Source organism: Carlito syrichta, unplaced genomic scaffold (assembly GCF_000164805.1).
Source record: "Carlito syrichta isolate Samal-C Ts95f unplaced genomic scaffold, Tarsius_syrichta-2.0.1 Scaffold288949, whole genome shotgun sequence".
Classification (NCBI taxonomy): Eukaryota; Metazoa; Chordata; class Mammalia; order Primates; family Tarsiidae; genus Carlito; species Carlito syrichta.
Genome location: NW_007233045.1, coordinates 1 through 23,972, shown reverse-complemented (window position 1 = coordinate 23,972; position 23,972 = coordinate 1). Strand labels below are relative to the sequence as shown.

The following is a 23,972-nucleotide window of genomic DNA, read 5'->3' as shown; positions in this document are numbered from 1 at the left end:
ACTCACCTCAGCCTCCCAAAGGCGCGGGATTACAGGCTGAGCCACCGAGTCCGGCTGTGACTGAGCCTTTGAAAGGCGATGAGGGAGTGGGGCGGGGTGAGACTCAGCAGAGTCAGGGAAAGCCAGTGCTAACGAACGCAGTGAGTTCAACTGTGTCTGCTAGCTGGCAATGGCGACTTAAAGTTACTCTAGGATTCTGTCCTCCCACAGAGCCCAGGAGCCAGAGGCCCAGTCCTTCCTGAGGATTCCGTTTCAAAGGAATAGCTCTTGAAGCCAGCAGTGAATCATGCCCATAATCCCATCACTTTGGGAGGCTTAGGCGAGAGGATTGCCTGAGCCCAAGGGTTTGAGACCAACCTGGGCAACATGGCAAGATTTCATGTCTACAATAAATCAAAAAAATCAGCTGGGTGTGGTGGCTCGTGCCTGTAGTTCCAGTTACTGAGAAGGCGGAGGCCAAAGGATCACCTGATCTCAGCAGGCCGAGGCTGTGGTGGCCATGAGCGTGCCACTGCACTCCAGCCTGGGCAACAGAGTGTGACCCCTACTGGAAAAAAACAGAGGAATCGCTTTTGGATCCTTGAGAAAGGCATGTCTGAGTTTCAAGAGGTATACGGTCCATGGATTCTACATCCATGGATTTTACATCCATGGATTTTACAAACAACTGTGGATCACAAATATTCAGGAAATATTTGTGATTCACAAATATGCAAGAAACAAAAGAAAAAATAATGATACAACAATAAAAGACAAAAATATGAAATGCAGCGCAACAATTATTTATATTGCATTTACAGTGAATTTTGTGTTATAAGTAATCTGGAGATAATTTAAAGTGAACAGGAGGATGTACATTGGGCATATGCAAATGCCCCACCATTTTTCATATGGGACATGAGCATCTGGATTTTGGCATCCTCGGGAGGTCCTGGAAACAGTCGCCCATGACCTCAAAGGATGACTGTACCTGCATCCCCAGGGGAAAGAGGAAGGGCTCATAACTGTAAATCGCTCTCAGGGGTATGTCAAGGTGTTGGGCAGAACACACAGTCAATTCTCCTGGCCTGGAGAGCTTTCTCAGGCGTGCATGTGGTGGACTGGGGTTGTCCAAGAGACCGAGCCCTGTGTTATTAGAAGGTGCCTGGAGTCTGGTTACTTCGTGCAGAGGTTTGGACAGAGTCCTTGTGTGCTGAGAGTTCTGCGGTTCTCACAAGCCCACTTTCTGGCAGAGACAGAGCTAGCGACAGAGGAGGGGCATCCAGAGGAACAGAGTCAGAAGAGAAGGAAGGAGTGAGGCAGACCAAGAAAGGCGAGTTAATGGATCGCCTGCAGGAGATGAGGCTCAAGGGACACACGAAGCAGAAGAAAACTGCCTCCCCCTTGTCTCTCCTGCTGGCTTCAGTTCTGACCCCTCAGAAACACAGCAGGACCCCCCCCCCAATCTCAGAGTTTCCCAGAGGGACCCTGTAGCTTCTGCACAGCCTTTGGAAGTGCCTTTAGCGGTGTGATAAGGCAGCCTGCCTGACACGCCCCGACACGCCTCCCCTCCTGGGGTGTCCACCCTTTTCCGCTCAAAGGACAGGAGATGCTCAAGGTCCCTGCTGGGCACCGCAGAGCCCTTCCTGCTGCACCCCCAGTGCTCAGGACAGCTGGTGGGCTCTTCATTACTAGCCTGAGCTCTGTCCTGGGGGTACTCATTTCCAGGGCGTGTGACTCCTCCTTGCCCCCCTCCTCCTTTCACCACCTCCCTTTCTCCTGTCTCTCGACCAAAGGGCTGAACTCTGTGTGCATGGGCCTAGGTGGACACCAGCAAGTGGGGACCTGAGAATGCATGGCTCCTCCCCAGAGAGGGTTTCAGAAAGAAACTTTGAGGAGGGTTCCCTGCCTCATCTATCAACAAGGTCTGACAACTAGATTCGTGAACCATCTCCGAAAAAGTGCTACACACCTCACTGCTGAATATTGCTATGCTCACCTTTGGAGCACGCCTCTTGGGAAGCTATGTGCTGACACAGGCCTAGTCCCCCTATCAAAGCAATCTGGAAAATCGTTTTCTGGAATGGCCATCAGAGTTGTCATCATAGTACCCTTAGGTTCTGAATATCATCAAAATGTCTTCCTTTCATTATTTCCTTTATCTTTGGGTAAAGAAAAAAGTCACTGGGGGCCAGATCATGTGAGTAGGGAGGGTGTTCCAATACCAGTATTTGCTGACTGATTAAAGACACCCTCACAGACAGTGCTGTGTGAGCTGGTGCATGGTTATGGTGCAAGATCTCCTTTGGGACCATTTTTGCACACACCTTTCTCGTGCCGAGATTTCAGTTAAGGCTTTCCTCTTTCTCTATGAATGTTTCTTTGGTCTGCTGTGCTTCTCACAGTCAACTGGCAATTTTGACACAAATTTGGTGATGTTTTGCAATATTTTCATCAGTTCTGCCCATTACTGGTTGTCCTGACCTCTCTTCATCAGTGACGCTTTCTTTCTCCTCAGAAAAATGTTTCACCCATTTGTACACTGCAGTTTTCTTCATGGAATTTTCCCATAAACTTGGACAAATATGTCCTGATTCCACTTTCACTCTTGCCAAGTTTAACAATAAATTTCAGGTTTGTTTTTGCTCTAATTCAAACTCCAACATTCGTGCAAGGACAGCTCTACTGGCCATTCTATAGCTTTCCAAGGGGAGTACTTTGAAGGTGACCATAGTGATATTCAGCAACGAGGTATGTAGCACTTTTTCTAGAATATGTTCACACACTTAATTGTCATACCTTAAAATGACAATCCAGAAGTGAGATGGTTGTCAGAGAAGTTGCAGTTACACGTTTAATTGAATTGAGCATTTGTGAGGGTTTTTTCCTGAAAGTCAAATGAAGCTTGATTCGGTTGATTGGTTTAACAATAACACCCAGCATGACTCTTTCAACAACATGGAAGACATTTTTCATTAACTGAATGAGCTAAATGTGCAACTGCAAGATTATGAAGAATGCACGCTAAGGCAAGTATGCTACATGCACAATGGCAAAAACTCCATCCTTTGCAATTTTTTAACTTTTATGACGCTTAAAAATGTTTGAGGCCACCTAGAATGCATAAGGGGATATGTGGTTTTCCAAGTTATCTTAGAACAGGAGTTGCAAACTATCATCCATGGATAGGCCTGAGATACAGCCTTGCCTGTGTATTTACATATTGTCTGTAACTGTTTTCAGGCTGCAAAGCTCCAGCAGCAGAGCAAAGGAGTGAGACACCTGCCCACAAAATCTAAAATACTTATTTATCTGGTTCTTTACAGAAAAAATGTGCCCAGAGCAATCTGGGCTTTCCTGCTCCTGGTTCACACTGTGCCCTCTGCCCACACTCATTACGACCCTCATTCTCTGGTCATCTCCAGCTTATTTTCTACCTTCAGATTTTTTTTTTTTGAGTCAGAGTCTCACTCTGTTGCCCAGGTTCATAGCCTTGGCCTGCTGGACTCAGGTTATCCTTCTGCCTCAGCCTTCCAAGTAGCTGGAACTATAGGCATGTGCCACCATGCCCAGCTAATTAAAAAAAACTTTTTTTATCATAGAGATGAGGTTGCACCTTGTGGCCCAGGTTGGTCTTGAACCTGCAGGCTCAGGCAGTCCTCTCGTCTAGACCTCCCAAAGTGCTGGGATTACTGGCTTGAGCCACTGCACCTGGCCTCTACGTTCAGCTTAATCGAAATAATTCCATCAGGCTGGGCTCAGGTGAAGCCGTCCTTGATCAGGGCCTTGGAGCAAAACACACCTGGGGTTCATCCTGCCTCTGCACTGTGGCTGACCTGTACTAGAGACTCAGTAGTGTCATGATTTTGACAAATGACTTTGGTTCCGTGAGCCTGTTCTCCCGTCTGTAAAATGGGGATCAAAAAGCTGCCTCTGTGCCGTGGATGGCCATTTCAGGCTGGCGGCCCGGGAGGGCTGGCAACGGGGACGGTGGCCACGTCTGTTCCTTTCTCCCTTGGCAGCCTGACTGCGGCGGTCCGCGCGGCCGCCGTGCCGTCTGGCTCCCCACTCCCGTCCCGCCCGCAGGGACATCCTCAAGGGCAGGAATCGCGTCCCTGCCGCTCTGTCTTATCGCAGCCATTTCCATTCCACCCTGTGCCCGGCTAAAGTCAGCTGAGGGAACAGTCAGGTCCCCGGGTTAGGGACGCCGAAGGGGGACGCACCTGGTCGCTGCGGGAGACCCCATAGCGCAGCTCGTTCACGAAGTGCTCGCAGTTATCGCTGGTCAGCGAATAGCGCAGCTCCCGTCCCACCAGCTCCTCGGCCCGGCGGATGATTTTGTTGGAAGGCAGCGGCTGATACCTGTCATCGTGTTTGTTGTTGACCCGGTACCTGTTTCTCCCGGCCGCCACGGACAGCAGTTCCTTCTTCACCACAACCTTCTCAGTCAGGGTAGACAGGATGCTGGCGGCACCAACCCCACCAACTTCAACTGTGGGAAGAGTGAGTTTGGTACCAGACAGGGCCCCGGGTGCTGCCTGAGCCAGACAGCCTCCTTGCCCTTGGCGCCCTCAAGGTCGATGGGCCGGCCAGGCTCAGTGGCTCAGCCTGTAATCCCAGCACTTTGGGAGGCTGAGGCGGGTGGACTGCCTGAGCCCAAGGATTCGAGACCAGCCTGGGCAACGTGGTGAGACCTTGTCTCTATAATGAATTTTAAAAATTAGCCGGGTGTGGTAGAGCACGCCTGTAGTTCCTGCTACTTGAAAGGCTGAGGCAGAAGAATCGCTGGACTCCAGCAGGTTGACACTGGGGTGGCCAGGAGCATGCCACTGCACTCAAGTCTGATGACAGAGTGAGACTCCAACTCAAAAAATAAGTAAACACATAAATACATGAGTAGAGAGGGATGGGCCACGAAAGGACCTGTCCATCCTGCCTGGCCCTACGCTCGAAGAGGTCCCATCCCAGTCTGGTGACTTTGGAGCCGTCTTCAGAACTCTCTGGTTTCCGCATTTCTAAAGTATGGAGAGTGTGTCCTAAAGGAACACATGAGTTTAGATGTCCCCGAAAGAGTCATCATCAGGGCAGAGGGGTGCAGGGCAAAGAGAGGAGACAGTCAACCTCCAGGTCCTAGTCCCAGTTTCCCCTTAGGACTTAGAAAAGTCACTCCACCTTTCAGAGCCAGTGCTGTGGAAGCCTCTGCAGGTTAGGTGGCTTTTTGTTTTTGTCTAAGTCAGAGTCTCACTCTATGGCCCAGGCTGTAGTGCAGTGGCATAATCACAGCTCACTGCAGCCTCGACCTCCAGGGATCAGGCAATTCTTCCACCTCTGTCTCCCAAGTAGCTGGGATGGTAGGTGTTCACCACCATGCCCAGCTAATTTTTGTATTTTTTGTGGAGACGGGGTCTGGCCATGTTACCCAGGGTGGTCTTGAACCTGGGCTTAAGAGATTCTCCTGCCTTGGTGTCTCAAAGTGCTGGGATTTCACACACGAGCCATTGCACCCAGCAGACATTTTTAAATAGCAGGAAAGGAGCCAGCTGAGTAAGACAGAAGCCTGCCTGGGCATCCAGAGCCCTAGATCCTAGCCTGGCTCCCTCACTGTGTGTCCTCAGACATTTCTCTTCTCATCTTGGGGCCTGGGTTTTATTATTTATGAACTTAGGAAACTGAGTCCGGTGATGTCCCTGCTCTCTGGCACTACATTGGATGATTCGCCTCTAAAGGGGACCCCAGGCACCTGGGAAGCTGGAATGAGACAGGGGAGGAGAGGTGGCACCTGGCACCCTCAGAGACAAGCCCATGGCCTGGCGGGGCTCTGATGGATCCTGCTGGAAGCAGCTGGGCTCATAGAAAGCCTCTTGGTGGAAGGTCGACCTCTGAACAGCCTATGTATCTAATGACAAATTTCTAAACTTACATGTGTGTTTACACTTTGGTTTATTGGCTTTTCTTTCTTTTCAAGAGGACATTTTAAAAAACAACTTGGTGCTGGGCATGGTGGCTCATGTCTGTAATCCCAGCACTTTGGGAGGTGGAGATGAGAGGATTGCCTAAGCCCATGGGTTTGAGACCGACCTGGGCAACATGGCGAGACCTCGTCTCTACAATAAATACAAAATTTAACTGGACATGGTGGCGCACGCCTGTAGTTCCAGCCAAGTGGAAGGATCGCCTGAGCACAGCAGGTGGAGTCTGTGATGGCTGTGATTGTGCCACTGCGCTCCAGTCTGGGAAACAGGGCGACTCTGATGAAAAATAAATGCCTTGGCTCCAGCTCTCTCCAGCTGTAGGAGCAAAACGGGAGAGTCAGCACACAGAGTTGGAACATCAAGAACTTCCTAGGAGTAACAAAAACATCTTGGGGATGAGCATTTCCACTCAAATTCCAAGAGTTCCTTTAGAGCAAATCCATAGCTGCTACCCTTGGCCTTTCCACGCCTTTCTCTAACATGAGGCTGCCCCTGTGAATCTCCTAGGTAGTCACCTGCTTCCTAAAATAGGAGGCCAAATAATACTTTCCTTGGGAGAAATCACCTTACAAATCCCAGATGCATCAGACACTGAAGCATCATGTGTTCTCCAGATCCAAATGGATTGTCCTAAGGAGAATATTAAATTCCACAGACACTATAGATCTCTCCAAAATCTCTGACATTGGATGAGCCTCTTCTTCTGCAGACATGGGAAAAATCAAACATGCCAAACTCATTAAAAATTCTAATGGGCCTTTCTAAACTGCTTCATAAGTCACCACAGTACTCCTTAAAATCAGAAACCATACCAAGGCTCATCCCTCTGATAGAAGACTTAGAAAGCTAGAGGTTTATTATTCCCTGCACCAGTCCTTACAATATTCCTATCTTGCCTCTAAAGAAACACAATGGATGAGTATGGATATTTATACAAGTCCTTAGAGTCATAAATAAGATTCCCAGTGGTACCAAACCCAAACACCATGGTGGCAAAAATACTATCATAATCCAAGTGACTCAGGGCTATGGGCTTATGGTCTGCTTTCTTGAGCACCTCCGTAAGCAGAGAAAGCCAATTTATTTTGCACTTACTTGGAAAAATCAGCAGTATACTTGGACAGTATCACTGAAACTCTCTTATACATATCACAAGGTTTACATCAGGATTTGAAAACCCTGAAACTTCCAAGAAATTCAATATGTACATGATTTATTCTTCCTCCAAAGAAGACTCAAAAGTTGACTCAACATATTTGTTATAACAACTAGCTTACAGTTGCTATGAGGCCTCTCAAAATAAGCATCCTTTCATAAGAGATAGTTTATTATCTAGGTCATAATGCATCTACAAAAGGAATATTTCCCTCTCCATAAAGAATATATACTATCCAAAATTATCCTAGAACTCTAATGAAAAGATAACTCAAGAGTTCTTGGACTTTCAGGATGCTCCAGGTTCTGGGTCTCAAATATTTTTTTAAGAGATGAGTCTTGGTTAGGGATACAAACATCTTTATAATAAATAAATAAATAAATAATAAAAATAAAATTTAAAAGAAGAGATGAGTCTTACTCTGTTACCCGACTGGAGTGTAGTAGCATGATCAAAGCTCACCGCAGCCTTGAAGTACTGGGCTCAAGTAATCCTCCTGCCTCAGTCTCCCAAGTAACTGTGATTACAGATGTGTGCCACTACAGCTGGCTAGTGTGTGTGTGTGTGTGTGTGTGTGTATGTGTAGACAGGGTCAGCTATGCTCCTGAGGCTTGTCTCAAACTTCTGGCCTTAAGCGATCCTCCTGCCTCAGCCTGCCAAAGTGGTGGGGTTACAAGTGTGAGTCAATCGCTGCAGCCCCAAATTTCTCTTTATTGGCTTCTCTACTCTATCGAACAACTAAAAATGGCACTCAGTAGCCTCTCCCTTGGAAAACAAGGTATGGGGAGACCTTTAATGAACTCAAATGAGTTTTACAATATCCTTCTGTCCTAGGACTCCTCAAGGATTCTGAACCCCTTTACGTGTTTGTCCAGTGAACAATCAGGCTTTACAAGTTCTCACCCAACAACAAGGATGAAAAAGTAGACCTACAGCCTATGATAGCCTGCAGTTGGATTCAGCAGTCAGGAAAGCAGCCATACCACCAAAATTATACAGTCCTCTAAGAATTTGTTCAGGGAAATGATCTATATCTACAGGATCCTTGTGCTATAGAAAGTATATTCAATACCAAGTATGCACAGCATTTCTCAGCCGAAAAACTAACATATGGTGAGGTTCTGCTCCTGTCTCCTTCAAGCCTACACATTTTTCACTGTAGCTCTTTAAATTCTCCTACCCTCCTAATCTTTACCCAATGAAGGTGAGATTCATAACTGTATTGGCTTGATTTCTCCAAATTTGACTCCTACATTAGATTTATTGCAAACCCTATTAGCCAATCCACACAACCTGCAGAATTAATTGCCCTCACTGTAGCCTGAAAATTAGCCTCAGATAAGACTGCAAATATCTAAACTAGTATCAGGTATGCTTTTGGAGTTGTCCATGCTTTTGGCATGTTGTGGAAAGGGATTTTTAAAGTCTTCAAATAATGGGCATAGGCCAGGTGTGATGGCCCATGTCTGTAATCCCAGCACTTTGGGAGGTCAAAGTGGGAGGATTGCTTGGGACCAGGAGTTTGAGACCAGTCTGGGCAATACAGCAAGATCTTGTCAATACAAAAAATAAAAAAAATTTGCCAGGTGTGGTGGTGTGCACCTGTAGTCCAAACTACTTGGGAAGCTGGGGCAGAAGAACCAACTGAGTGGAAGGCTAGGGGAAGGGTCACCTGAACCCAGCAGGTCGAGGCTGCGGTGGTCATGATTGTGCCACTGCACTCCAGCCTGGGCAACAGAATGAGACTGCAACTCAAAAAAGAAAAAGAGAGGATTGCTGGGTAAGATGGTGACGGCATAGGTGGAATTGTGAGATTCTCTGAATGTGAGTTCCCAAAAAGACTTTTACTTTACTTCCCCCAACCCCCTGCCCACTGCCAGCTGCACCAGTCCGAGGCTCAGGGACCCTTGGTCCCACGCAGGGCCGGATATTATGGCCCCCAGCTGCTGCTGTTCCACTATATGTGGCCCCTGCCTGCCGCAAGGGAATCTTGGCTCCCTCCTGGCTACATTGTCTCACCCGGCACCAAGCCGCCAGTCTCCCAGGGAGGCTCTAGGTGCCCGCCCCTCAGAGATACCAGCTCCATTTCTGGCTGAAGTACCCTGTGAGGGGCCCAAATCCATTCTCACCACTCACCACCTGCCCTTTGGAGCTCTGGGCCCACCCTGGCTGAGGCACCCAGTGTGCGACCTCATGCTTGTGTAAGGGAACAGCATATCTTAAGGAGGTGCTGATTGGAGGCTCTCAGCTCCAGAGGAGGGAACTCCCAGCTTCCTCCTGCACCCCTGCCTGCTGGTGGCACACCGGATCCAGTGCCCGGCTGTGTAGCTCATCTTCGGTGCCTCGCACACCACCACAGCCCATCATAGTGGATTGCCCAGGGACCCAGAGGAGCGGAGAGAAAGGATCCACGAAAGAGGAGCTGCCACCTCGGCCATTTTCCAGGCAGAGATTTGCATTACCCCGCCCACCTACGAGCAGCCTCCACCTTGGTTCCTAAGGTAACGTTGCTAAACAGGAGACAGATCCCCTCCCCTATGCTGAATCAGATGCAGGCAACTCAGTGTTGCAGACCTCTCAGGCAGCAGGCTTAAAGAACAAACTCAAGCTGCTTGTAAATCTAGCTGCCTACAATGAACGCAAAGGGGAGAGGTTGGAGACCAGAGCTGAAGAGACTTTAGACACTCAGGAAAGATGATTCCTGAGTTAGTCTGATTTCTTATTTTGACTTTTGATTTTATCATTTTGACTATTTGTTTTGCTCACTTTTGTTTGCTTTTTGACTTAGACGACCTGTTTGTGTTGGGGAAAACGCATCAAAAGGCATGATTTTATTGGACTGTCTTTGTGTGGTTACTGGTATGCTTTAGGGAATTTTGCTTGTGTGTCTTTTTCACTTCTCTCTGGCCTTGTGTCTCTTTCACCTGTTAGTTGGTATGCATGTGTTTTCCCTCTCACTCTTCTCTCCTTCTAACTTCCTACTGACCCCTCTTCCTTCATTATTTTCCTGTTTCGTACCCCCTTTTGTTCCAGGGACCAAACCTGCATCCCGCTGCACAGACAGATTGTAAGGCAGTGGGAAATAGGTTCCAGTGTGCCCATACACCTGTTGGTGGATGCTGGAATCAGCAGATAGATTTGGAGTCACAGCTTCTCCCCTCAATTAAATCTCAGAACCGCAAAAAGTACAGCACCCAGCCCATACTCCAGCGTCAAAAGTGAACAAAGTCAGAAGACCCTCATAAGGAAGAACAGGAGATTGCATAAGTGAAGCATAAGCAACCCCACCTTCCCTGAAAAACAGAATTAAAGAAGGGGAGGGAAAGCAGGGGGAGAGAGAGAAATCTACACAAATGAAGAAAAACCAAAAGAAGAATATGGGTCTCTCCCAGACCCCTGGGAGGGCAGACACTGAGAAACTGACTTTGGAATGCAAACAATGAAGAGCCCCAGAATGACTGGTCTCAAACCACAAACCTAGATATCAAGACGTTAATGGAGAGATTAAAAAGAATTGAGGAGAGACAAGAAGAAACTAGGAAGGAGTTGATAACTGAGATAACAGTAATAAAGAATACTGTGAATGAAATAAATAACAAACTGATAAGCATGGAAAGCAGAATTAGCCCAGCAGAAGAGATAATCGCAGAGCTTGAGGACCAAAATATAGACCTAACTCAAACTGTTAAAAACACAGAAAACAAATTGAAAAAGACAGAACAAAATCTTCAAGAGATGAGTGATTACTTCAAGAGAAAGAACCTAAGAGTAATTGGCCTTCCTGAAATAGAAAGAGAAACAGAAACCACCTTGGAACAAACATTCCATGAGATTATTGAAGAAAACTTCCCTTATCTTATCAGTGATGCAAAAATTCACACACAAGAGATTCAGAGAACCCCTGCAAGACAGCAAATGAGAAGACCAACTCCCAGACACCTAGTAATTCACCTAAACAAAGTAGGTATAAAAGAAAAAATCCTAAAGGCAGCAAGAGAAAAAGGCCAGATCACATACCATGGAAGACCAATTAGAATAGCAGCAGATTTATCTAAAAAACCCCTGCAGGCTACGAGAGCTTGGAGTCCTATCTTCATAGTCCTAAAAGATAAACAATTTCAACCAAGAATAACCTAACCAGCCAAGCTAAGCTTCATCAGTGAGGGAGAATTAAAATCTTTCCCAGATATCCAATCCCTAAGAACTTACACTGCCACCAGACCACCTCTACATGAAACATTTAAGAAAGTACTAAACACAGAAGAAAAGGAAAAAAGAACAATGTTCTTCACAAGAGTACAGGAAAAAGAATAAAATACACATGAACCAACCCCAAAGCCAAAAGAAAGACAACAAACCAAGAGGAACAACAACAACTCTATTAGAACTCTATGATAGGAACCAGCTCTCACATTTCAATAATTAGCCTGAATGTAAATGGACTAAATGCACCACTGAAAAGACATAGAATGGCAACATGGATAAAATATCACCAGGCAACAATATACTGCCTTCAAGAGACCCATCTCACTAGAAGGGACATGCACAGACTCAAAGTAAGAGGATGGGAAACAAATTTTCAGGCGAATGGAACACAAAAGAAAGGAGGAGTCACAATCCTAATCTCAGACAAAATGCCATTTAAGCTACCAAAAATTAAAAAAGATACAGAGGGCCACTACATAATGATAAAAGGTTCACTCCATCAACAAGAAATATCTATCCTAAACATATTTGCACCCAACATAGGAGCACCAACTTTCATAAAGCAGCTTCTAGGAAAACTAAAGAAAGATATTGACTCTAACACCATCATAACTCGGGACTTTAATACCCCACTCACAACCCCAGACAGATCATCAGGACAAAAAATCCATAAGCAATAAGATCCAGAACCCCAATGGACTCTTGACCAAATGGACTTATTTGATACCTACAGAACACTCCACCCAATGACCACAGAATATACACTCTACTCAGCACTACATGGAACATACTCTAAGATCGACCACACACTTGGCCATAAATCAAGCATAAACAAATTTCAAAAGATCAAAATTTTGTCATGTGCCTTCTCAGACCACAGTGGAATAAAAATAAACATCAACACCAACAAGCTTGCCCCCAAACCCACAGAGACATGGACACTAAACAGCATGATGCTAAACATGCTGGGTCAACAATAAAATCAAAACAGATTAAAAGATACCTGGAAACAAATGAAAATGAAGGGACATCTTACCAAAACCTCTGTGACACCATGAAAGCTGTAGTAAGAGGGGAATTCATATCCCTACAAACACACATGAAGAAAATGGAAGGATCACAAATCAACAGCCTAACAAGTCACCTTAGGAAGCTGGAAAAGCAAGACCACAAAAACCCTAACTGCAGCAGAAGAATCCAGATCCCCAAAATAAAAGCCCAAATCCAGGACATAGAAGACAAAAAGATAATACAAAAAAATCTATGAAACAAAAAGCTGGTTCTTCAAAAGGATAAACAAGATCAATGGTCCCTTAGGTAGACTGACCTAGAAAAAAACAGAAAACGCACAAATAAATACAATCAGAAACACAAAGATGAAGTCACATCTGACCCCAAAGAAATACAAAAGATCATTAGAGACTACTATGTACACTTGTATGGAAACAAACTGGAAAATCTTAAGGAAGTGGAAGACTTTCTGATATCACACAGCCTGCCTAGGTTGAAACAAGAAGAAATCGAGACCCTAAATAGAACAATAACAATCAAGGAAATTGACTATGTAATAAGAAAACTGCCTACCAAAAAAAAGCCCTGGACCAGACGGCTTCCCAGCAGAATTCTATAAGACATTTAAAGAGGAGCTGATACCACTCATACTGAAAGTATTCCAGGCGATTGAGAAAGATGAAACCCTCCCCAAATCATTCTATGAAGCTAACATCACATTGATACCCAAGCTGGGTAAAGACCCAACAAACAAAGAGAACTACAGGCCAATATCTTTGATGAACACAGATGCCAAAATTCTCAACAAGATCCAGATTCAGCAACACATCTCAAAAATCATCCATCATGACCATGTAGGCTTCATCCCAGGGATGCAAGGCTGGTTCAACATTCACAAGACAATAAATGTAATTAAATACATCAACAGATGTCAGAACAAAAACCACATGATTATATCATTAGATGCAGAAAAAGCTTTTGATAAAATCCAGGGTTTTATCCTTCCTGATAAAAACCCTCGAACACCTAGGCATACATGGAACATACCTCAAAATAGTAAAAGCCATCTACGAGAAGCCCACAGTTAGCATACTACTAAACAGACAAAAATTGGAACCATTTCCCCTGAAAACTGGAACAAGACAAGGATGTCCACTTTCTCACTTCCTGTTCAACATAGTACTGGAATCCTGGCTCGAGCAATCAGAGAAGAGAAGGCAATCAGGGGTATCCAAATAGGAAAAGAGGAAGTCAAGTTGTCCCTCTTTGCTGATGACATGATTGTGTACCTGGAAAAACCAAGCGAATCTGTCAAAAGCCTCCTTGCATTGATAAAGGACTTTGGCAAAGTCTCAGGGTATAAAATAAATGTGCAAAAGACAATTGCATTTCTTTACACAAATAATAAACAAATAGAAACCCAAATAAAAAACACAATTCCATTCACAATAGGCACAAAAAAATGAAATACCTTGGCATCTTCCTAACCAGAGATGTGAAAGACCTTCACAATGAAAACTACAAAACACTGCTCAAAGAAATCAAAGATGACACAAACAAGTGGAAAAATATCCCATGCTCATGAATTGGAAGAATCAACATTGCGAAGATGTCCATTCTACCTAAGGCAATCTACAGATTTAATGCAATACCCATCAAATTACCAGTAACATTCTTCTCAGAGTTATAAAAAACAATACAGGAATTCATATGGAAACATAAATGACCAAGAATAGCCAGAACAATCCTCAGCAAAAAACAAACAAACAAACAAAAAAACAAAGCAGAAGGTATCACACTAGCAAACTTCAAACTTTACTATAAAGCTACAATAATCAAAACAGCTTGATATTGGTACAGGAACAGGCATATAGACCAATGAAATAGAACTGAGATTCCAGAGGCAAAACCTCAATTTCTCAACTAACTCATCTTCGACAAAGCCTCCACCACCCACCACTGGGGAGAGGAGAACCTATTCAGTAAATTGTGCTGGGAAAATTGGCTGACCACATGCAGAAAACTCAAACAAGACCGCTGTCTATCCCTATACACAAAAATGAACTCTAAAAAAATGGATCACATACCTAAATGTAAAACCTCAAACCGCCGGGCTCAGTTGCTCAGCCTGTAATCCCATGCTTTGGGAGGCTGAGGTGAGTGGATTGCCTGAACCTGCGGATTCGAGACCCACCTGGGCAACTTGGCGAGACCTCATCTCTACAATAAATCAAAAAATTAGCTGGGCATAGTATCGCACACCTGTAGTTCCAGCTACTTGGAAGGCTGAGGCGGAAGGATCACTGGAGCCCAGGAGGTCGAGGCTGTGGTGGCTGGGAGCAGCTGCTGCACTCCAGTCTGGGGGACAGAGTGAGACTCCAACTCAAAAAAAAAAACCCAAAAAACAAAAAAACCGCAAACCATAAGAACCTTAGAAAATGCAGGACACACCCTTATGGAAATTGGAACTGGCATCCAATTCCTGAACAAAACCCGAAACCCACAGGCCATAAGAGATAAGATAGACAAGTGGGACCTCATTAAACTGACAAGCTTCTGCAAAGCCAAAGAAACCATCAAGAGAGCAGGGAGACAGCCCACTGACTGGGAAAAAGTATTTGCCAACTCCAGGTCTGACAAAGGCTTAACATCTTGGATCTACAAGGAACTCAAACATGCTGAGAGGAAAAAACAAACAACCCCATTATAAAGTGGGCAAAAGATATGAACAGACACTTCTCAAAGAAAGACATCTGAGCGGCCAACAGACACATGAAGAAATGTTCAACCTTAATAATCATCAGGGAGATGCAAATCAACACCACACTGAGATACCACCTAACTCTGATCAGAATGGTCATTATCAATAACTCAAAAAATAACAGTTGCTGGAGAAGGTGTGGTGAAAAGGGAACACTTCTACACTGTTTGTAGGAGTGCAAACTAGTGCAACCTCTGTGGAAAGCAGTGTGGCAATTCCTAAAAGCTCTAAATATCAACCTCCCATATGACCGCATAATCCCCCTACTGGAATATACCCTGAAGAACTCAAATCACTCTATAAAAAAGATACCTGCACACGTATGTTTATTGCAGCATTGTTCACAATAGCAAGAAGCTGGAACCAACCATGCTGTCCATCAGAAGAGGACTGGATTAAAAAAATGTGGTACATATACATGATAGAATACTACACAGCCTTAAAAATGAACAAAATCATGAATTTCACAGCAACGTGGATGGAACTAGAGTCTATAATACTGAGTGATCTCTCACAGAAACAAAGATCTGAGTATCACATGTTCTCACTCATATAGTGGACCTTGAACATCTATCCTAATACTATAAGAAAAGGATTGACAGTGGCGGGAAACTCTGGGGGGGGGAGTAGGATTAACGGTAGTCAATATCTGTCTGGGGATGGGGGACACCCCTTATCAACAAGAGTGCCTGAATGAAGCATATTTATATACCTAACCCTTAACTGTACCCCACAATATTAAAATAAAAAATATTGATTTATAAATAAAAGAACCAACTGAGCTCAGGAGGTCAAGGCTGTGGTGAGCCATGATCATGCCATTATACTCCAGTCTGGGTGGCAGAGTGAGACCTTGACTCAAAAAAACAACAGACAATAATAATAATAATAGTAATGAGCCTTACATGGCCGTTGTAACTCTTACAAGTGACTGCCATAAAAACTGAAGCTCATACTTGCAAAATAGAACCAAGGGTAATGCTATGGCTGACTTCCATGCAGAGTCTGCCACCCAAGAAATCGTCCCAACTAATAAACTACATACCTGGAATGAAGTCCATCCAAAGGACATAAAGGAAATTCAACATTTACAAGCACCACAAAGACTTGCTCCCCAAATGGAAAACAAAATTGAATAAACAAAGGAGGCAAAAGAGTCGAGGGATCCTGGGAAGGCCCATGCAACCACTTGGTGCTTCCTGAACCACTGAAGTCGCTGCTTCTCCAGCATTCTCTCCCTCCCCATGGAGTTAACAAAATAACTCAAACTGTGGCTAAATCCTGGTAGAAAACCTTTTGGAAAAGAGCCACATGAGTCTATAATCAATCCTTGACTTGTGAAATCCGTAATCCTGGGAAGGCCACCATGGTTCCAGGAACAACTCCCCCACCATCAGCATGATGTCAACATTTACACATGGGCTACATCTAATTGTGCACCTCCATGGACTGTCAATATGTGCTTGTGACAGCATGCATGTTTTCTAAATGAATAGAACTTTTTCACTGTTAAAAGATTCATGAAGTCACTATAGACAAAAAGTTACTGGAATATGCTTTTTCACTTAAGGGAATCCCAAAAAACTTCAAGTGATAGATTCACAAGTTGTAAAACAATTCAACGAAGTTATCAAACATTTCTGGCACTACCACTGTCCCTACCACTTTAGCCTTCAGAAAAGATTCAGTGCATCAGAGGCATTTTAAAATTGGTGAAATTAAAACCATAGGGAAAAAAGGGAAAACCATAGGATTTCCTTTAGCTCTATGACAATGAGATGAACTCTCTCTGGAAAACATTAGTTGACATCTTATGAAACTATTAGTGGTGACCCATGGTCTTCATAATAGGACCCCATGCTCATTCAACTTTTGCACACTGTGATATGAACCCACACTCTAAAGCACCAATGTAATATTTAAAGGTTACAACCATCAGGTTAAAGAGCCTTCAGAGACCCTTTCTGGGAAGAGGACTTTGTATCCCACATGTTGGAACCTAGTGACTGGATATCCTGAATAAGACACCAGTGAAAACCTGCACTCTCACCTCATTAGAAAGGGTATTTTTTCATGTGTCTGTTGGCTGCTTGTGTGTCTTCTTTTGAGAACTGCCTGTTCTTATCTTTTGCCCTCTTTGTAATGGGGCTGTCTGTTTCTTTTCAGCATGTTTGAGTTCCTTAGACCTTTGTCAGATATACAGTTGGCACATATTTTTTCCCATTCTGAGGATTGTCTCCTTGCTCTCTTGATGGTTGCTTTGGCTTTGCAGAAGGTTGTCAGTTTGATGAGGTCCCACTTGTCTATTTCTCTTATGGCATGGGTACTTGGGGTTTTGATCAGGAATTGGTTGCCAGTTCCAATTTCCAGAAGGGTGTCTCCTGCATTTTCTAAGGTTCTTATAGTTTGAGGTTTTATGTCTAGGTCTTTGATCCATTTAGAATTGATTTTTGTGTATAGTGATAGGTAGGGGTCTTGTTTTAATCTTCTGCATGTGGTCAGCCAGTTTTCCCAGCACAATTTACTGAACAGGTTCTCATCTCCCATAGGCTTTGTTGAAGATGTGTTGGTGGACAAATTGAGGTTTTGCTTTTGAAATCTCTATTCTGTTCCATTGGTCTAGATGCCTGCTCTTGTACCAATAACAGGCTGTTTTGATTATTGTAGCTTTATAACTCCAGTCAGGATGGCCATCATAAATAACTCAAAAAACAACAGATGCTAGAGAGGATGTGGTGAAAAGGGACACTTCTACACTGTTGGTGAGCATGTAAACTTGTAAAGCCTCTGTGGAAAACAGTGTGGTGATTCCAAAAAGTTCTAAAAATCGATCTTCCATATGACCCTGCAATTTACCCAGAAGAACTCAAATCACTATATAAAAAAGAAACCAGTGCATGTGTTTATTGCAGCATTGTTCACAATAGCAAGAACATGGAACCAACCATGCTACCCATCAAAAGAGGACTGGATAAAAAAAAGTGCCACAAGAGCTAATATCTAGAATCCACAAGAAACTAAAACAATTCGAAATGGAAAAAAAATACCATTAAAAAGTGGGCAAAGGACATGAATAGACACTTCTCAAAAGAAGACACACAAGCAGTCAACAAACATGAAAGAATGTCCAACATCACTAACCATCAGAGAAATACAAATTAAAAGCACAATGATATGTCACCTTATAGATCTTAAATATCTTCTAGGATTTTTATAGTTTCAGGTCTTACAGCCAGTCAGAGTGGCTGTTATTAAAAAGTCAAAGAAAAACAGATATGGGCTTGATTGTAGAGAAAAGAAAACACTCATTCACTGCTGGCAAAATTATAAACGAGTTCACTCTGTGGAAAACAATGTGGAGATTTCTCAACGATCTAAAAATTGGACTGGATTAAAAAATGTGGTACATATACACGATGGAATACTATGCAGCCATAAAAAAGAACAAAATCATGAATTTCGCAGCAACCTGGATGGAACTAGAGTCTATAATATTGAGCGACCTCTCACAGAAACAAAGATTCGAATATCACATGTTCTCACTCATATAATGAACCTTGAACATCCAATGCAACACTATAAGAAAATGACTGACGGTACTGGGAAACTATGGGGGGAGGGGGATGGAATTAACAGTAGCAAATATCTGTCGGGGGATGGGAAAACACCTCTTATCAACAGGGTGCCTGAATGAAACATAATTGTACACCTAACCCTTAACTGTACCCCACAAAACCATAATAAAAAATACCGATTAATAAAAAAATCAAAAAAAAAAATTGAATTACTGTTCAGCCCAGCAATCCCACTCTAGGAATGTACACAAAGGAAAATAACTCGTAAGAGAAAAAGATACCTGGATGCGTATGTTCATCGCGGCACTATTCACGGTAGCATAATTATGAAACCAACCTAAGTGCTCAGCAACAATTGACTGGATAAGTAAATTGTCACATATATACACTATGCAATACAACACAGCCATAAAAAAAGAATGAAATCATGGTCTTTGCAGCAGCATGGATGGATCTGGAGATCATCATCCTAAGAGAACTGACTCAGAAGGAGAAAATTAAACACCACATGTTCTCACTTATATGCAGGAGCTAAATGGTCACAAGGGTGGAATAATAGACACTAGGGGCACCAATAAGAGGGAAGGTTGGGCGGGGGGTCAGAGTTTACCTGTGGGGTACAATGTTCACTATCCAAGGAAGGGGCCACCTGAGACCCAATCCCCACATTATACAATATGCCCATGTAACAAATATGAACTTGTATCCCCTGAATCTACATTAAGAATTTTAAAAAAGGAATTAAGAATATCCACGGGAAAAATTTCCCCAGGAGAAGTTGATAGCACAAGGTAGGCAACTTCTGTCTGAGAAAACAGACCAAGAACCCTCTGGAATCCCTTTCATTTTTCCAGAACTCTTTCTTATTTTTAGAATAATTATTATAACCCTACTACTTTGCAAACTACACAAAATGTTTAAAGTCGTATTTCTACTGTTGTAGGGACCTTCACCACTCAAGCTGAACACCCACTGATTTCTTCTATCCAACACATAGCTTCCCTGATGAGCCAAAATGATTGCTGGTTATGTAACCATGTAAAAACTGGGGGAAATCTAAGTTAATAATAAAACCCACTCCCATAGATATTTGGGTGAGCAATTTGGGAAAGAAGATTTTCAAAAAGATTTGGCATCCTCCTCTCAACAAAGTGATTCAGCTAATGCTCATGGCCAGCCGGTTTGGCATTGGGAGGACTCACTAGAAGCCAAAGAGTAGCCTGTAAGTATTATTAATATGGTTACTGATAACCTATTTCTATACATAGAGAACCTTAATGGTAGGGCTTAACATAGGTAAGTTCTCGGGTTTCACTGTAATCAAATCCTTCAGTTTGATTCAGATGATGTAGACTGAACTCCTATATATAATGATACAGAATTAAAAATAAAAATAACAGTGATACCCTTAAGGAATTCACCAAAAATATACATTTGTTCAATGCAAACTTTACAGGTAAATGAAATATCTCTATAGTACCATTATGTAAGGTAGATCACAGTTTTGTGTACTGGATAGACCAATATACAGGGCACATCTGGAAAATGAATCAATCATATTTAACTGGGAGCAAATTACTTGCATTACTTTATTAAATTACTAAAAAAATGTTTTTTGCTCCTTTGCTGGTTTAAGCAACAGTCGTTCACACTGGCAATGTGCAGATGACAACATGGCAACAGTAAACATGATACTCACATCACTCTTTATTGGGGGTCAATTGGATCCACCTCAATTCTCTCTCTCAGTTAATGTTGCTCATTCTTTGTGGTAATAAGATATACAAGGATTTACCATCCAAATGGTCTGTAAGATGCAAGCTGGGGTACCTCTCAACCAAATAACCAAAATATATCATTCAAAATGCCAATCAAATCTGAACTTTGATTTAAATACAAAACTTTCATACATACAATGACTCTCCTTAAATGAGTTTCTTACAGACTTTCAAACCCAATTATCTAATGAGCTGGAGATACATCCTTTTGTTAAAACCCTGTTCCCTCAACTGGGAGTCTATGAATTAGAAAAAAAATCACTTATTAATATTTCTACAACTCTTCAAAAGAGTTTCATGGATACTTTAAATTCTCTTCAAGTGATGCACTCTAAGATAAGCAGCTTAGCTTCAACAATACTTCCAGGCAGAAGTGTTCTTGATATCCCAACTGCTCATAAAGGAGAAGTTTGTGCTCTTATCAGAGAAAAATACTGTTTTCATGTTAATAAATCAAGAATTGTAACTCAGAAGCTTAAAGACCAAAAGGATCAAATCCAGATACCCCATCAGATCAGGGAAACACCATCAGTTGATCTGTTTAGTCAGTTAGATCTTGACTCTTGGAGACCTTGGCTCTGGAGTATTTTTCAAACACTCGGTATTATCCCTCTACTAGTCATACTGATTATAGCCCTTATAGACTGTATTGTCTCAAAAGGCTTAGACATTAGTCAGCAGCCACTGACTCATCAGATACTTTCTATGAGAATTAAATAGCATAAGACATAAACTCAAAAAGACAGAAACTCAAATTGTCAGAAGAATCTATGGAAATCCTGATTTTCAATTTTCTGATGGCCACATAAGGACAAAAAAAAAAAAAAAATGGTGCCCAGGGTTAATGCTTGATGACCTGTCACCCTCTCAGTCCAGCTGTAAGAATGACCAAAGGGGGGAAATTGAAACAGGGAAACCAAAATGGAGGCACAGTTGGAATATAACCCTAGACCAAGCACCCACAGCCACGAAACCCAAACTTAAAACTCTTCTGATTGCCCCCAAATGCCAGCACTAGCCATAAACAACACTTAAGCTTTCCTCATATCAACATGACTTCACAGGTCCCCAATCAATGAAGCTTATGCAGCACTAACCAAAATGAATGGACATCTCCAGTAGCCAGTCACAATGGAAAACAATGCACTTCCTCATTCTTGCTTTATAAACTGAGCTACAATTACTGTGGGCTGAGCTTTTTGTTATTTCCAGTTCAAAGTCTCTGGATACGAAAGTTGTTCTTTTGTATGTGCAACAAACCTTGTAAATTTATTGAACTTGATTTCATTTCATTTATATACACATAGAATAGTATATATACACCTGCTGTACAACTGCTGTTAATGGCTGTACAGCATTCCATTATATGCAGGTAGTATATCTGTTTTATTTGACTGGTTCCGATCCCCTGCTGTTGTGCACTGGAGTGGCTTCTGGTGTGTGGCATTTTCTTTGATGCCAAGATGCTTCAGAAGGAAAAGGAGGTTGCTTCAGATACTAGTCAGGCCCTGCACCAGTGGTTTCCTATGTGTTCCTTCATTTTAAGCTTTCAGGACCTAGGAGGTAGGGATTCTTATCCCTGCTCTACAGAGGATGCAGTTGAACTTGGACATGCACAAGTCACAGAGACAGTGAGCAGAGGGGCAAAGATTCTAACAGAGGGTTCTGTTGAGTTGGGAAGCCCACATTCCTTCCATTACACTACACAGTCAGCTGCAAACTATTTGAAGGAAACAACTGCTTCTTACTCTTCTTTGTACCTCCAGAACAACATACATAGGAGATTGAACCTATGGAGGGATGCTTACCAAGTTCAAGCGGTTGGTTGGGTTGACCCCCACTCAATAATGGAATAAAGGTCACCAGTCTCCACCAATTTACTGCTGGAGAACAGTGGTTGATATGACTAGCAGGGAAGAGCATGATTCATTCAGCAAATATGTGTCGAGTGACCACTCTACTGGCCCTGAAGTGAGGACAAGCATGCAACCGTGCATCTGTTCACACTCTTGATCTCAACCCTTGTGCTTAAGAAAGAACCATACTTACTTGAGGGCGCCAGATGGACCACATAGCCATCTCCCACATAGATGGCCCAGTGTGCATAGCCAAAGCGAGAAATCTCAATCAGGTCCCCAAGTCCTGGTTTTGGTCTGCCCTGCAACAACAACAACAACAACAACAACAGGGAAAGGTGATCCTTTGCAGGGAACATTCTACAACCTGACCTGCAGCCCTGGTCCAACCTGCAGACCCCTTCTCATCACCTTCAGAAAATAGGGAGGAAAGAGTGCTCCTCACACAGGTGAGAAGCCCTTCCACTTACTGGGGTTGCAAGACAGGAGAGATGCTCTTCAGAGGACAAGAGGGTGTCCTTGGGAGACTGCTCCGTGTCAGTGGGTGTGCAGCACAGGAGTGTGGTGGAGTGGTGTGCACAAGCTGGGTGTGAGTGCATCTTATGCACGGAGCAGGTTAGTGTCAGCAAGTGACTGCATGATTCCCAAGAAAGTCTTGAATGCCTCTTTAAGGGCCGACTACCTCATGCCAGGGTCTGGGTGATCCTTGTGCATTATAGAGCTCCTAACTTACAAAGTCCGGTGTGCACATGCAGTGCTGGGCACTTGACGCACGTCAACTATCTCTCCTTTGGGTAAGTACTACCATCACTTGACGAATGAGCAGATGGGATCTCAGGAAGGCTAAGTCACCTCCCTGGTAAGCAGAGCAAGACTGGAACATGGCTCCAAACATTTCCAGGGTTAACACCCTTAACCAGCTCAGAATGTCTGACATTCTGAATGTCAGAATGTCAGCTCAGAATTGCCTTAACCTGCTCAGGCAAGCTGAAGTCTGGGCTCCAGGCCAAAGTCGGGACAAAGGAAGACAGGGTGGGGTTGGAGTTGGTGGCAGAGCAGCGCCCTTCTGGAATCTGTGTATGCAAGAGGCATGTTGCCCTGGCCACACTCAGAATGGGAGGTAGCCTTCACCACAAGTTCCAGCTCAGAATGCTTAGAGGCCAGCCAGTTCCTCTCCTCCCCCGACTCAGCTGAGCCAGGCCACAAGAGGCCAGACAACTCTAGTCACAGTGTCCGCCTGCTGCTGAGAGTGATGACGATGCCAGTGGCTGGGACATCCTCCCCGCTCTCAGTGCTCATACGGCTCCCAGGTGGGCAGCTGCACTTAAAAGTGAAGCTTTTGGGCCAGGCGCAGTGGCTCATGTCTGTAATCCCAGCACTTTGAAAAGCCAAGACAGGAGGATGGCTGGAGCCCAGGAGTTCAAATTCAGTCCAAGCAACCTAGCGAGACCTCATCTTTACCAAAAAAAAAGAAAGAAAGAAAGAAAAAAAAAAAATAACCAGGCATGGAGACAGGCACTTGTAGTCCCAGTTACTCAGGAAGCTGAGGTGGAAGAATCAATCACTCGAGTCCAGAGGTCAGGCTGCAGTGAGCTATGATTGTGCCCTGTACTCCATCCTGGGTAGCTAATAAACAAAGGAAACTTCAAGCATTTCCTAAGGAATTGTACTCAGGGAA

At 43.7% G+C, this 23,972-nt stretch overlaps 1 protein-coding gene across 1 annotated transcript; it reads right to left on the bottom strand.

Moving 5' to 3' along the window:
- Positions 1 to 4,148: 4,148 nt before the first annotated feature.
- On the bottom strand, positions 4,149 to 22,653 carry LOC103256118 (HRAS-like suppressor 2). Its single transcript, XM_008054013.2, has 2 exons — positions 22,488 to 22,653; positions 4,149 to 4,471 (listed from the first exon to the last, which is right to left on the bottom strand). The coding sequence occupies exons 1-2, from the start codon at positions 22,651 to 22,653 to the stop codon at positions 4,149 to 4,151; spliced, it is 489 nt and encodes a 162-aa protein (XP_008052204.2).
- Positions 22,654 to 23,972: the final 1,319 nt, after the last annotated feature.

Bases quoted from the DNA above. Each gene is read 5' to 3' on its own strand.
- LOC103256118 (XM_008054013.2), bottom strand. From the start codon at position 22,653: ATGTTCCCTGCAAAGGATCACCTTTCCCTGTTGTTGTTGTTGTTGTTG. The intron at 4,472-22,487 runs GTAAGTATGGTT...CTCTTCCCACAG, and splicing joins GGTCCATCTGGCGCCCTCAA to TTGAAGTTGGTGGGGTTGGT.